This window comes from Ranitomeya variabilis, chromosome 5 (assembly GCF_051348905.1).
Source record: "Ranitomeya variabilis isolate aRanVar5 chromosome 5, aRanVar5.hap1, whole genome shotgun sequence".
NCBI classification, from domain to species: domain Eukaryota; kingdom Metazoa; phylum Chordata; class Amphibia; order Anura; family Dendrobatidae; genus Ranitomeya; species Ranitomeya variabilis.
This window is the reverse complement of record NC_135236.1, coordinates 250,560,405-250,576,148: the sequence shown is the minus strand read 5'-3', so window position 1 is coordinate 250,576,148 and position 15,744 is coordinate 250,560,405. Positions and strand designations below refer to the sequence as shown.

The following is a 15,744-nucleotide window of genomic DNA, read 5'->3' as shown; positions in this document are numbered from 1 at the left end:
GATCAAGTTGACAACCTGTGCTTCTGCACCGACGTTGATGGGATGTGAGCTTGAACTGTAACAGTGGGGTCTATTTATTGACTCATCAGTAGGGATCGGCAAGCCCGAACTGTAAAGTTCTGGACCCGTACCGAACACAGTGTTCAGTTACAAGGTCCTGAACATGGGTTTCCATGGGAAACCCGTGTTACAGTTCGGGTCCAGTTCAGGTCCAGGGCCTATAAAACAATAAAATTAATAATAAACATTATAATTATACTTACCTGTCCAGCAACACGTCCTCCCGGCCGCATCTGCTTCCGGAGACGCTCATTAACTTCCGGCGGTATTCACTGCCGACGCCAGACGAAAATTGCGGAGCGCCGAGCAGTGTTCGTGAATAACCCGGAAGTTAATGAACAGCCCTGGAAGTAGATGCTTCCGGGAGACAGCCGGACAGGTAAGTATGACTATAATGTTTATTAATTTTATTCTTTGTTTTACAGCCCCCCCCCTACCCCATCCCATATCTGTAAGTTCAAGCTCGGGGTTCAGGCGCAAGTTCGCATCAACCCCGGCTCCGAGCTCGAACTTTACAAAAAAAACTCGGGCGAACCTGTCGATCCCGATCATTAGGGGTTCGCCCATCACTACTCATCAGTGTTAAGCCTCAATGCTGGCTTTTTAAACAGTGGTAATGTTGATCCTTCTATACCTGTTGGCTATGCGGCACACATGAAAGAAACATATGAGAACATGGAACTGTTGTTGAAACACATGAAGTATAGCGACTACAACTTGAACATCAGTGAAGATTTAAAAGTAGTGGAATTGCTGCTAGGATTGCAACTCAGATATACCAAATTCTGCTGTTTCATTTGTGAATGGGACAGCTGTGCTAAGCAGTCACATTACAGTAGAAGGCAGTGGCCAATCTATAACCAGATGACACCTAGGCAGCAAAATGTCGCACGTAAAGCACTTGTGGACCCAGCAATAATATTTCTGCTTTTACTTCACATAAAACTCGGGCAGATGAAAATTTTTGTGAAAGCAGTGAACAAGGAAGCAGAAATTTTTCGTTATTTGAGGAAAATGTTCCCAAGAATAACCAATGTCAAGATTAAGGGAGGCATTTTTGTTAGTCCACAAATCTGACTTATCATCATGAATGAAAACTACTTCAAAAAGTTACTGGTGGGGCCTGAGAAAATTGCTTGGAAATCATTCAAGGATGTTCCTACAATTTCCTTGGAAACTATCAAGAACCAAACTACATCAAATTGGTTGACAACCTTCTTGAAGCTTACAAAGCGATGGAGTACAAAATACCATTGAAAATTCATTTTGTGCATTCACATTTGGAATTCTTCCCTGAAAATCTTGGTGCAGTCAGTGAAGAACATGGCGAACGGTTTCACCAAGATATTGCCACCATAGAAAAAGCTTTATCAAGGCCATTGAAATCAATCAATGCTAGCTGACTATTTCTGTACACTGGTATGGGATGCACCGGACGTTGAGTACAAAAGAAAATGAGAAGCAAAACACTTAATTCAGTTGAACTAATGCCGCAGGTAACATTTAAATGGTTCATAATCAGTAAAACTTAATCTCATGTAACTCAAAATTTCTATGTGATACAGACTATCCGAAATTATATTTCTGCTTAGCTCAAATGGGTTTTATCATAATCACCACAAATTTACAAGGAAGCAAAACTTTCAAAAAATTTTGTTGTCCAGTTATGCAAATGACACTGATCAAACTCTAATCAGAGTCTGATCCGAGTGTCAACTTAGTGTGATCTGATTCTCAGGGAGGAGAGAATCGGAGAACACTATGAGGAGAAAATGGAGTACAAAATTTCTCCATCTTCTCCATTCAGTAAGTCTGCGGAAATCAGATTGCACTAGGATATCATCCGAGTGCTTTCTGATGTTTTCCACGCACCTATAGACTTGAATGGGTGAGTGGCAACACTCTATTGTGACTGCAGACTTGTGAATCCTCACATTGTGTGCACTGCACATTATGAGGATTCTCCGGTGACGGGAGCAGCGAGCACTTGCCGCAAGTGTATGATTTGCGACGTGCCAATTAGATGTGGCTGAGAGTATGCAAATCGCACACTTGCAGTCACACGACTGCCTGCATCCCAACGTTGACCCCAAAGAATCCTCACAGAGCTCAGTATAGCCTAATGCCAGATAACCCCTTTATGGAATTGTAAGAGATCATAAAAAAAGTCTGCTCATTATTGTTCAAGTCAAAAGTGGCCCTGTTTCTGGCAAATGGATTAATTGTCTTTCCAGTGGAGAAATTTACTCTGACTGGCAATCTCGAGTTGGGCAGCACAAGAAAGTATGATACAATGCTTATGCAGCACCCCAGAGTCCTGGTCGTTGCAGTACTGATGCTCCGCCGCTAAGGGGGGCTATGGTACGTCTGATGGCACTGAAGGGGTTCACCTGACCAGGTATCACAGACACCAATACACTTCACAGTCTGGCCTCCAGGGGGAGCTAAGGGTGCTATGTATTAGGCCACTCCTCACAGTCTGGTAAAACTGGGGGTTAGACAGGAAGTTAGAGAGAAGCTGACTGGGAATCGAACAGGCAACATCCTGTGGCAGAGGGTGTTGCGGGGAGAGACTCAGAGGGGTCACTGTCAGGGGTGGGATCCTGACAGAGGCCTAGCGAACAGAGAGAACGTTACGGGACCGCGCCTGCACGAGATAGCGGCGGTGCCCTAAGAAAGGACAAGAAGCGAGGTTTATTGTGCTGAGTGAGAAACGCAACAAGGAGAAACACCAGTAGGAGTCGTGCTGTAAGACGAGGCAACATCCTACTGAGGCGCGCAGCCGGTGGCCAGAACGCCGAGGAAGTATAGAGCTCCAGGCCTAACTTCAAACCTACGGCAGGACAGTCAGTTATAGGTGGGCTGTCTCACTCAATTCACCTAAGAAGACATAGGGGGGCAACAACTGGAGAGGGGCGACACTAGGGTCCCAGAAGAGCTCCGAGCCTACCCGTCATACGGGTGCGTCCTATCCATATGATCTTGGGGACGAAGCAATACATCATATTCGAGTTGTGAGGGAACTTCAGAAACAGACACAACAGTTGTGGGGACTATCCCGTAAGCACAGCAGGGGAGGACCACAACACACAAGCGCTAGAAGGTAGGCACAGATTTCCACCTGCAAAGGGAACTCTGGAGGTGCCATCGGACCGGCCGGACTTGTGCAGCCCGGTTAACTGTATTCCGGACTGAGGGTCCTGAAGCCTTCAGTAAAGAGGTAAAGAGACTGCAACTTGATGTCCTCGTTATTTACTGTGGCCTGCACCACATCATAACATCATCACCACCCACACCTTTCATTGGGCGCCCCTCAGCAGGGTCACGGACCGGGTCTAGCCACCGTGACAACCCCAGAGCAGAGACTCAGAGGCCCGGTACCGGGTACCCCTCGGCCCTGCGGCAGTGGGGGCGCTACACTTATACATCTCACAACTTCTATTGACCAAATAACACAATTAGGATTAAAGAACATTTGGATTATTAGTGGGTAATCATTTGTCCAAAAACTGCATTTATAGTGATATTTCCATCTCAAACATGCACAGATGCCATAATGTCTTAAAGATGTGGGTCCAATCTCTCTCCCATGTAGACAGAGGTGTATCTAGGTTTTCTGGCAGCCGGGGTAAGAATTCAGTTTGCTCCCCCCCCTTCCCAAGGACATATGCAATTTGCACACTAAGGGTACTGTCTCACAGTGCAATTTTGATCGCTACGACGGTACGATTCGTGACGTTCTAGCGATATCGTTACGATATCGCAGTGTCTGACACGCAGCAGCGATCAGGGACCCTGCTGAGAATCGTACGTCGTAGCAGATCGTATGGAACTTTCTTTCGTCGCTTGATCACCCGCTGACATCGCTGGATCGTTGTGTGTGACAGCGATCCAGCGATGTGTTCGCTTATAACCAGGGTAAACATCGGGTAACTAAGCACAGGGCCGCGCTTAGTAACCCGATGTTTACCCTGGTTACCAGCGTAAACGTAAAAAAAACCAAACAGTACATACTTACATTCCGGTGTCTGTCCTCCAGCGTCTCAGCTTCTCTGCACTGTGAGCGCCTGCCAGCCGGAAAGCGAGCACAGCGGTGACGCGGTGACGTCACCGCTGTGCTTTCCGGCTATGGCGCTTACACAGTGGAGAGAAGCAGAACGCCGGAGGACAGACACCGGAATGTAAGTATGTAGTGTTTGTTTTTTTTACGTTTACGCTGGTAACCAGGGTAAACATCGGGTTACTAAGCGCGGCCCTGCGCTTAGTAACCCGATGTTTACCCTGGTTACCCGGGGACTTCCTTCGGCATCGCTCCAGCGCCGTGATTGCACAGTGTGACCGCAGTCTACGACGCTGGAGCGATAATCATACGACGCTGCGACGTCACGAATCGTGCCGTCGTAGCGATCAAAATTGCACTGTGAGACAGTACCCTAAGTCATGTACCCACGAGCCGCTCTCCCTAATGCTTTCAATGTTCAGTGAAAAACTGAGAGAAGCCGGAAGAGAAGCTCGTTGTCACAGGGCCATAAGTGTGAAAATATCAAAAATATGAGTGAAGTGTCCATGTGATGACTACTGGAACCTGCAGAGCTGAATCCTGACATCGCAGGCTTCTGAATTCTCACAACTAATGCACTGCACACTTTTAGGATTCTCCCTTGCTGGTGGACAGTCATGTCAGCATAAGCATGTGATTTGTATACTTCTGACCACATTCCGACTAGACGTGCCCGGCCTCGCTCAGTTCATTTTCATTGAGTGAGGCCACAGATGTCTAGGCAGCACATGACCGCATGTATGTAAATCGCCAGCACGAGAGAATCCTGACAGCGTGCAGTGTGCACTGCGAGAACTCAGAAGTCTGCAGTCACAAAGAATGACTGCAGACTCATTACAAACCTGGACATCCCCTTTAATGCTCCTAACAAATAATGACATATATAACATGAGAATTAGTTAGTATCACAAATAACATTTACATCCATGTACCTTATAGATGACGTCGTCTCTGGAGTCTTTCTCCTTTTCTTCATCTTGTCCAGACCCCATGATGAGTTTTGTCATCCACAGCTCGTCTCTGCAGACTTCCATCTTCTCTGCTCTTTTGCAGAAAATCTAATTATAATGGTCCTGAATAAAAAATTGCCCCTCACTATATTGTCTTCACAAAATATGACCCCCACACTGTCAATCTTATGGTACATGCTCTTTACACTGACCTCTCCTTTCCATACTGGCCTCCTCTTCACACTGTCCTCTCATACGGTGTCCTCCCTATAGGGCCCAGTATTTATACTATACTCTCATCACACTCCCCCTCCTGGCTGTGCCCTTACACTGTCCCTCCATGCTATGCCCCCACTACTCAGATTCTAATCTGTGCCCACTCACTTTTCTCCCTCTATACTGTCTCCTCATACTATTCCCCTCCCTCCTCATACTGTCAGCTCTCACATCCCTCCTGTTCACCATTCTGTCTCCTCATATATTTACCCCCTCACTTTCTATACTGCCTGCTCACCTGACTCCCCATACTGTGTCTGCACACATCCCATCACCCTCACTCCCCGTACTCTGTACACATACATTTTTTACATCACTACTCATACTGTGTCCACATACATTCCCCTGTTCGCTCCCCATACTGTCTGCACCCATCCCCCATACATGACCTCATTACCCCATACTGTTTCCTCGTACATGCCCCCATTCCCCAGTACTGTTTCCTCATACATGCCCTCATTCCCCCATACTGTTTCCTCGTACATGCCCCTCATTCCCCCATACTGTTTCCTCATACATGCCCCCCATTCCCCCGTACTGTTTCCTCATACATGCCCCCATTCCCCTGTACGGTTTCCTCATATATGCCCCATCTCCCCCTTTGCTCTTCATTTTGTGTCCTCAAATCTCCCCCACATTAAATCCCCCATCCCCACTACAAATTTCCCCACACACATTAAATCCCCCATCCCCACTCCAATTCTCCCCCCACACAATAAATCCCCCCATCCCCACTCAAATTCTCCACACACATAATAAATCCCCCTATCTCCACTCAAATTCTTCCCACACATAATAAATCCCCCTATCCCCACTCAAATTGTCCCCACACATAATAAATCCCCCTATCTCCACTCAAATTCTCCCCACACATAATAAATCACCCCATCCCCACTCAAATTCTCCCCACACATAATAAATCCCCCTATCCCCACCTAAATTGTCCCCCTTCCCCAGTGTACTTAATCTTCGGTGTCTTCAGCTCCACCATCCTTGCCCATTCCACCAACTCCATCATTTTCTCCCCCCTCCACCATCATCGTCCCTTCCACCACCTTCCTTGCCCTTTCCGCCACCTTCATCATTTCCTCCTCCCCCACCACCATCTTTGCATTCTCCCCCACCACCATCATTGCCCATTCCACCACCTCCACCTTTGCCTTCTCCCTCCACCCCATCATTGCCCATTCCACCACCTCCATCATTTCCTCCTCCCCACCACCCCATTATTGTCCTTTCCACCACATCCATCATTCCTCCTCCCCCACCATCCCCGTCATTGTCCTTTCCATCCCCCCCATCATTGCCTTCTCCCCATCAGCCCCATCATTGCCCTCTGCTCCCCCTGCACACACAGCACCATTCACCTCTTTGCACATTCCCCCGCAGCGCTACACACACTCACTCACTGCTCTGCCACAGCACCTCCATCGACTTACTCTCTCTGGCACAGCCGCCACTGAATGATGATGTCATCCTGCGGCGCTGCTGTCTGTGTGAGAGGAAGCGCGGGCAGGAAGATGGACAGAGCCGGCGCGCTGTAGCTAATCTGTGCCGGCTGTCAGCTTGACAGTTGGCACAGAGAACAGCCGACTCTCTGTCCGGGGGCGGCAGAATGCTGCCACCTGGGGAGACACTGCGGACCGCCGACTGTGCCCCCTGCTGGCTGCACCCGGGGCACATGCCCCGGCTACCCTCCCAGATACGCCTCTGCATGTAGAAACTAAACACATTCACTTGCTGCCAATATAATTTATGTACGACATACTTGTTAGAGATGATAACCGCCTTTTTAATGCACACAGTGTTACAAAATGTGTACAATAACAGGTACACTGACCTTCTTCAGCTTTGCTTTGTTAATCGACAATTCTTTTGTAAAGGCTGGTGTGGCCTCAGAGTAACAGTCCAAGCTGGCACAGGAAAAAAGCACTTCTGCAATGAAGCCTTCCCTCATTGAACTTCTGTCACGGGCATACACTGCCAGCCTCAGCGTTTTGTCACTCAGATCCTCTGGTTTATATCCAAGAAAAGTGAATTTCTGTATGCCATCTGAATCCTCTTTCTGCCCAGAGTGTGGTTCCATAAATCCAGGTAGCAGATAGGCCTTGACAAATGAGTCTCTTTTTTGATACAACCGTTTTGGCAGATTGGAAAAACCAGTCACTGAAACAGTTAATGCTTCATCTGCCAATGAGTAACATAAAGTAAAATGCACAAGGGGTTGAGACTTTTCGCTGATGGAAGACAATCCATTGGGTTCAGTGGAAGACTGTGGCACTCTTACCAGTCGGGCATGATCACCATCCAATGAACCGAAACCCATAACTGTGCTCCTACGTGTCAAAGCACGCTTAGTCTTTGATGATAGGTGGTAGAGGCTGGGCAGAGATGCTCTAACATGACGGTTCCTCTCAGACATAAAGTTCAGACCCTGTTGAGACGGTGATATTCCTCTGCCTCCACCTTTAGGACTGGTATCCAAAGCTTGATACTGTGGATGCATGGCAGCATTAATAGGCTCTGAAAGACTGTCCGATAACTCCAAGTCCCTGGTACACTGCTGTGTACAGCCTTTGTCTCCACTATCAATGTTGGTTGAAGGTGGTTGCTTTCGGCTCTTGTGCCAACATATTGCGCAGCCAAGCAGCAGGCAGAAGCATAGAAGTGCCAGACCAGCTCCGAGCAGCACCTGTAAGTGGACTGAGCAGAAGAATTAAAGGGTTGTATAATAAAATACAGCAACAGTTTTTTCTTATGATTTTTCTTACCTTTCCTATATGTTATGCACTTATACACATATACAGATTTGTATACTCCTAGTACAGTGGGTACGGAAAGTATTCAGACCCCTTTACATTTTTCACTCTTTGTTTCATTGCAGCCATTTGGTAAATTCAAAAAAGTTCATTTTTTTCTCATTAATGTGTACTCTGCAACCCATCTTGACTGAAAAAAACAGAAATGTAGACATTTTTGCAAATGTATTAAAAAAGAAAAACTGAAATATCACATGGTCATAAGTAGTCAGACCCTTTGCTCAGACACTCATATTTAAGTCACATACTGTCCATTTCCTTGTGATCCTCCTTGAGATGGTTCTACGCCTTCATTGGAGTCCAGCTGTGTTTAATTAAACTGATATGACTTGATTTGGAAAGGCACCCACCTGTCTATATAAAAACTCACAGCACATGTCAGACCAAATGAGAGTCATGAGGTCAAAGGAACAGGCCAAAGAGCTCAGAGACAGAATTGTGGCAAGGCACAGATCTGGCCAGAGTTACAAAATAATTTTTGCAGTACTCAAGGTTTCTAAGAGCACAATGGCCTCCATAATCCTTAAAAGTAAGAAGTTTGGGACCACCAGAAGTCTTCCTAGACCTGGCTGTCCAGCCAAACTGAGCAATCATGGGAGAAGAGCCTTGGTGAGTGAGGTAAAGAACAACCCCAAGATCACTGTGGCTGAGCTCCAGAGATGTAGTAGGGAGATGGGAGAAAGTTCCACAAAGTCAGCTATCACTGCAGCCCTCCACCAGTCGAGCATTTATGGCAGAGCCTCTGATGGAAGCCTCTACTCAGTGCAAGACATATGAAAGCCAGCATAGAGTTTGCTAAAAAAAAAAAAAACACATGAAGGACTCCCAGACTATGAAAAATAAGATTCTCTGGTCTGATGAGACAAAGATAGACCTTTTTGGTGATAATTCTAAGCGGTATGTGTGGGGAAAACCAGGCACTACTCATCACCCGCCCAATGCAATCCCAACAGTGAAACATGGTGGTGGCAGCATCATGATATGGGGTGTTTTTCAGCTTCAGGGACAGGATGACTGATTGTCACTGAAGGAAATATGAATGCGGCCAAGTACCGAGATATCCTGGATGAAAACCTCTTCCAGAGTGCTCTGGACCTCAGACTTGGACGAACGTTCAACTTCCAACAAGACAATCACCCTAATCACACAGCTAAAATAACAAAGGAGTGGCTTCAGAACAACTCTGACTATTCTTGACTAGCCCAGCCAGAACCCTGACCTAAACCCAATTGAGCATCTCTGAAGAGACCAGAAAATGGCTGTCCACCAACGTTCACCATCCAACCTGACAGAACTGGAGAGGATCTGTAAGGAAGAATGACAAAGGATCCCCAAATCCAGGTGTGAAAAACTTGTTGAATCATTCCCAATAAGACTCATGGCTGTACTAGCTCAAAAGGGTGCTTCTACTCAATACTGAGCAAAGGGTCTGAATACTTATGACCATGTGATATTTCAGTTTTTCTTTTTTAATAAATTTGCAAAAATGTCTACATTTCTGTTTTTTTTTTCAGTCAAGATGGGGTGCAGAGTGTACATTAATGAGAAAAAAATGAACTTTTTTTTCAATTTACCAAACGGCTGCAATTAAACAAAGAGTGATAAATGTAAAGGGGTCTGAATACTTTCCGTACCCACTGTATATTGCCTTAATTTTACACTACAGCTTTCAAGAACAGCTTGGTTCCTGCAATGATCATGGACAAATTCCTGGACCAATCATACCAATAATTATGTGGGATTGTGAGTTCTGTCCAATCAATCTTAGGGCACTTTTAGATTGGCAAAATACGGGTAATATTTTGATGACCATATTGCAGACACAACACCCTGACCTTCTGTGGTTCATCACGGTAGAAGCCTAAAATGCTATAACTTCAGCTGTTTTAAAAACTTACCAGCACCTCCAAACAGAATAATGTAAGTCTGAACAGGTGCAAGCTGTTATGACTTCATAATATACAAACAAAAGACTATAGCAGCACACTAAGTGCTAAGTTGTATGCAAATGTTGAATACTGTATATACTCAAGTATAAGCCGAGATTTTCAGCCCATTTTTTTAGGCTGAAAGTGCCCCTCTCGGCTTATACTCGAGTCATTCAGAAGGGATCAGCAGGGGAGCAGCGGCTGTCACATCATACTCACCTGCTCCCGGCGCGGTCCCTGCTTCTCCGATGTGATGGTCTCCGGGCACCGACAGCTCTTCCTATGTTCAGCATTCACGTGGTACCGCTCATTAAAGTAATGAATATGGACGTGACTCCACTCCCATAGGGGTGGAGCGACGGAGAAGCCGGGAACGCGCCAGGAGGGTGAGTATAATGGGGGAGGGTGAGCATTTCGATATTCACCTGTCCCTGTTCCACCGCCAGGCTCTGTCTTCCGCGTGCACTGGCTGTGACGTTCAGGTCAGAAGGTGCGATGACGTGTTTAGTGTGCGCCCTCTGCCTGAACAGTCAGAGAGCCGGAAGACGGAGCGGCGCATGGTGGTGGAACGAGGACAGGTGAATATCGCAAGTGCCGGGGGCCTGAGCGATGAGAGGCGAGTATGTCTTCTTTATTTTTTCATCGCAGCAGCAGCATATGGGGCATAATCTATGGAGCATCTTATGGGGCCATCAACCTTTGTGCAGCAGCATATGGGGCATAATCTATGGAGCATCTTATGGGGCCATCAACCTTTGTGCAGCATTATATGGGGCATAATATTCTATGGAGCATCTTAAGGGGCCATTATTAACCTTTTGTGTAGCATTATATGGGGCATATTTTAATATGGAGCATCTTATGGGGCCCATCATGAACTTAATGGAGCATTATATGGGGTGTATTTTGTATGGAGCATCTTATGGGGCCCATCATGAACTGTATGGTCATTATATGGGGCTCCTGATTCAATATGGATATTCAAAAACACAACCTACTGATGTCTCAATCAATTTGACTTTTATTGGTATCTATTTTTATTTTTGAAATTTACCAGTAGCTGCTGCATTTCCCACCCTAGGCTTATACTCGAGTCAATAAGTTTTCCCAGTTTTTTTGTGGCAAAATTAGGGGTCTTGGCTTATACTCGTGTCGGGACCACACTCAGTCGGAGCAGCCTTTGGAAGTGGGGAATCACCAGAAATAATACACAAGACACGTCTCGTATAGTATATCACTGGGAAGCCTCTGAGGCACGCCTGCCTTCAAGGTGCTATCCCCTCTTTATATAGTTGTACAGGTAGTTTCAGTGGTTATACAAGTTTTGCTTGTTTAAACAAAGAGAGAAAAGATAAGACAAAAAAAAAAAACAGTTTCGGCTATGTGATAGTTTCACAACAAACAAAACAGTACAGTTTCGCCTAAGTGGCAGTTTCACAAACAAAAAATAGGATTTCACACTATAGCTAAAATGTCCTTGAATGGACAGGTCAATATTGATCACAAATTCTTTTTGGTTCATTGAGGTAACCATTTTTGTTCCGCTCTTCACAATCCCCCCTTTGACATATTCCATTCAAAACCTTGTCATATAGACGATTATTTTAGTCATTCTTTTTGTGATATTACAAAAAAAAACTTTATATTCTCGCATCCATTACACAAAATTTATTTGTGCATACCGAGATACCCTTGAGTACAACCTTGAATAATACATATATAATTACAATAACTATAACTGTATGTATTAGGCTTTGCATAATCCCGGTAACCCACCCACCGATCCCCCTGAACCAATTGGCCGGGTTAAGAAAAGAAAAGGTATCTGACCACCAGCTATCCTTATTTTGGTCATTGTCTTTGTCATACTGATCCCTGAGTCGTTGTACGTCTTCTAATTTAAATCTCATACTCATAGTACTATTCGGGTCTATATAATGACAGCAGGTGGGTCCGATGATTTGACACATACCCCCTTGTGAGGCAGTTAGGTAATCCAATACCAGGGTATGTTGGTTAGTGACTATTATAAGCTGATTCTGTACAGCTATACTAGTATTTAATATGTCCAATATATCCCAAATCTGGTCATCTAGATAATCCGTGGCTCTAACTAATTTATCCCACATCTGTGTTAACATAGGATAAATAAAAATGGTACTAGCAATTTTGTTGGGAATTCCCATTTGTACTATATGTGGCCTCCCCGAGGGACGTGGTGAGTTATCTGCAGCTCTTTTATACAGTGTGTGCTTGGGCACGGCTTGCATATTCACTTGTTTGTTCGAAATTATGAAAGTAGCCGGGGTTTTAATGGTCTGACCTGGATTGTGTGCCAGGCATATAGCGCATGCAGCACACATGTTCCGAGCGAAATTACCAAAGCCTGGAGCCAACCACCTTTCTTTTACCTTGAGCGTCATACCGTTTGCCAATACATGCGTAGGTAGGTGGAGGTCACTCGCCACTGCGGGGTACCAGGCTCTGGGTAAACATAACAAAGTTCCTTTTTTCCATAATCCTTGCTGATCTTCTGCCCCTTTTTTCTGCCACTGCCCTCGTTCTTTGTCGTCTACCTGTTTCTGAGCTTCCTTCAATCTCTCCTCATCATCTTCAGAGCTATCTAGTGTGTGGGCATGATGTAAGGGTTTACGTGCTGCCTGTTTTGCTGCTTTGTCGGCTTTATCGTTACCCCTGGCTTCCTCGGTGTCGAGTCTCACATGTGCAGCTACCTTTATCACCGCTATTTCTTTAGTTTCTTGTGCTGCCTCCAGAATCTGTCTAATGAGGGAGGCATGTTTAACAGGTTGGCCTGAAGCAGTCATATAACCTCTGGCTCTCCATATTACGCCAAAATCGAAAATAATGCCATGTGCATATCTAGAATCAGTGTATATGTTTGCTGTCTGATCTTTGGCTATTTTTAGAGCTTCAACTAATGCCGTAAGTTCTGCTTCTTGTGCAGACTGATTAGCAGGGAGAGGTTCTGCTTTCAGCACTTCATGCTGAGTTACTACCGCATAACCTGTATGAAATTGTCCATTCATATCTGCATATCTACTGCCATCTATGAAAAGTTCAAATGTAGCATTACAGAGTGGCTTGCCACGTACATTACGTAAGCCCTGAGTCTCTTGTTCCATTAATTGTACACAATCATGCATTGACTGATGGGTCAAAGGAGTTGGAGAGTGCAGTTTCCTCAGGTATGGTACCCCCCTCAGACTCTAAAGGGAGCAAAGACGCGAGATTAAGAGTCTGAACCCTGGCAAAGGAAATGTTGGGCGGCAGTAGTAGGGAACATTGGAGACGGAGGTGTCTGGCCATTGAAATATGTTTAGGTTGGACCTGGTTAAGAATGCCATGTACATCATGAGTGGTCTGAACTAGAAGTGGGTGATCAAGAACAATCTCAGAAGCTTTATCTAATAACAGTGAAATTGCGGCTACTACTCTTACACAAGAAGGTGCGGCTCTAGCTACAGGGTCCAGATGAGCTGATATGTATGCCACAGGTCTCTGTTTGTTTCCATGTTTTTGTGTGAGCACCCCTGTAGCATGTGAGGATATCTCAGCTGCCATCAATTGAAAAGGTTTAGTGTAGTCTGGGAGTCCCAAAGCCGGAGCTGATACCAGTGCTGTTTTCAAAGAGGAAAATGACTGTTTAGCCTCTTCACTGAGTGAATATGGCGTGTTGGCAATACAGTCATATAAAGACTGCATGAGTTGACTTGCATGTATGATCCACTGTCTACAGTGTGAAACAATACCCAGGAAAGCACGCAGCTGTTTGTGATTCCTGGGTTCAAGCATGTTACGTATGGCTTCCGTACGTTGAGGTGTGAGGTGTCTGATGCCCTGTGATATGCAGTGACCTAAGAACACGACTGTTTGTTGACAAGCCTGGAGTTTCTGTCTATTTACTTTACAGCCTTCTTGCGCTAGGAAAATTAAGAAATTAACAGTTGAGGTAACTGCCGTCTGCTCATCAGGGCAACAAATAAGTAAGTCATCTACATACTGTAGAATGACTACTCCTGGTTCTGGGGTGAAATTTTTCAGCACGGTCTGCATTGCTTCAGAGTACAAAGTTGGTGAGTGTACCATACCTTGTGGCAATCTTGTCCATGCTAATTGTTTACCCTTGAATGTAAAGGCAAACAAATGCCAACAGTTCTTATGTAGTGGCACAGAAAAAAATGCGTTTGATAAGTCAATTACCGTAAAATATGCAGCAGTGCTGGGAATTTGAGACAGTAAGGTATGAGGATTCGGTACCACAGGGGTGACCGGTGCCAAAACCTTATTGATTTCCCGTAGGTCGTGCACCATGCGATATTTCACCATAGTTTCTTTGGAGGAAACTTTCTTTTTAACAGGATATAAGGGTGTATTGGCGGGTGACCTGATTTCTACCAAAACACCTTGTAACACATAATCCTGAAATTGTTGAGAAATCGCCAGTTCTTGCTGGGCGCTGATGGGGTATTGCCTAAGCTGAGGTAAAATGGTTCCCGGGGCAGTTTCTAACAGTATAGGAGCTACTGATAAGAATCCTACATCAGTGTCTCCTTTTGCCCATAGGCTGTCAGGAACCCGAGACAAGTCAATTTTTGCTTGTTGAGTGTAAATTTCGGGAAAATCCTCCATTGCCTGTATTCTAACATATTGTTCCAGAGTTTCTGCATCTTCAGGGATGGTCAGCATAACTGTGCCATTTTCTCTAAAATGGATGTTTGCGTGCATTTTACTTAAGACATCAGTACCCAGCAAGCAGGTAGGTGCACCTTTAGCAAATAAAAATTTGGATACAAAGGTTTTAGGGCCAAAGCTCACATTTAAAGGTTTTGTAAAGGGCAACGCCTGAATTTTACCATCATACCCTTCTGCATATGTTACCTTTGAGGATATATTGTCAGGATATGGTAAAAAGTCTTGATTTAAAATGGAGGATGTTGCTCCCGTATCTATCAGAAAAGGTACATTTTTACCCTCAACCTCAACTTGTATTATTGGTCTTCTAGAAGGAAGAGAGACCTGCATAACCTTCAGTCATTCAGAGCTGTCTGTTTGATCAGGCGCTGGGTTATTTATCCTATTTTTGGGTACAAAGGTTCCTGAATCTATATCTGCTTTTCTCTTCCTACATTCCCTTTGGAAATGTCCTGGCTTCTTACAGTAATGACAAGTAAACTTTTGATTAGCAGAGCCAGTATTAGCCTGTGCAATTCTTACTGGCTTAGAATTTTCTCTTAAGTCCATTTCTATCCCTACAGCTTTCTGTCTAGCCAGGTGTGGGTCTTTCAAGGTTCTCCAATCAGGGGTTGCGGCCTTAAGCTTTTCCTTCACTTTTGGAGACAATCCATCTATAAAGGTTTTTGTAACTAACCTCATCATTCCTGGAGCGGTTAGATCCATGCCTTCATCTCTGAAATTATTTTCTACACTTAGATAATATTCGTCTACTGATTGTCCAGATTTCTGAGCCACCACTCCCGTTGTTCCTCTCTGCCTCTGTTTTTCCCTCATGAAAACCATTAAGTGATCTACAAATTGCGTACCTGATTCTATCGTTTGTAAGGCACCATCTCCTGCCTGGGGCCTATGTACCTGTAGATTTGCTAATAGCTCCTGGAAGAGTCCAGGAGTCA

The 15,744-nt window shown here is 45.1% G+C and overlaps 1 protein-coding gene across 1 annotated transcript in view; it reads right to left on the bottom strand.

Annotated features, from left to right (window-relative positions):
- The window catches only part of LOC143775650 (synaptotagmin-4-like), a 60,825-nt gene that overhangs the window by 18,301 nt on the left and 26,780 nt on the right, over positions 1 to 15,744 (bottom strand). The window contains exon 2 of the mRNA XM_077264026.1: positions 7,187 to 8,049. Coding sequence (XP_077120141.1) covers positions 7,187 to 8,049 — 863 coding nt within the window. The remainder of the gene's footprint in view (positions 1 to 7,186; positions 8,050 to 15,744) is intronic.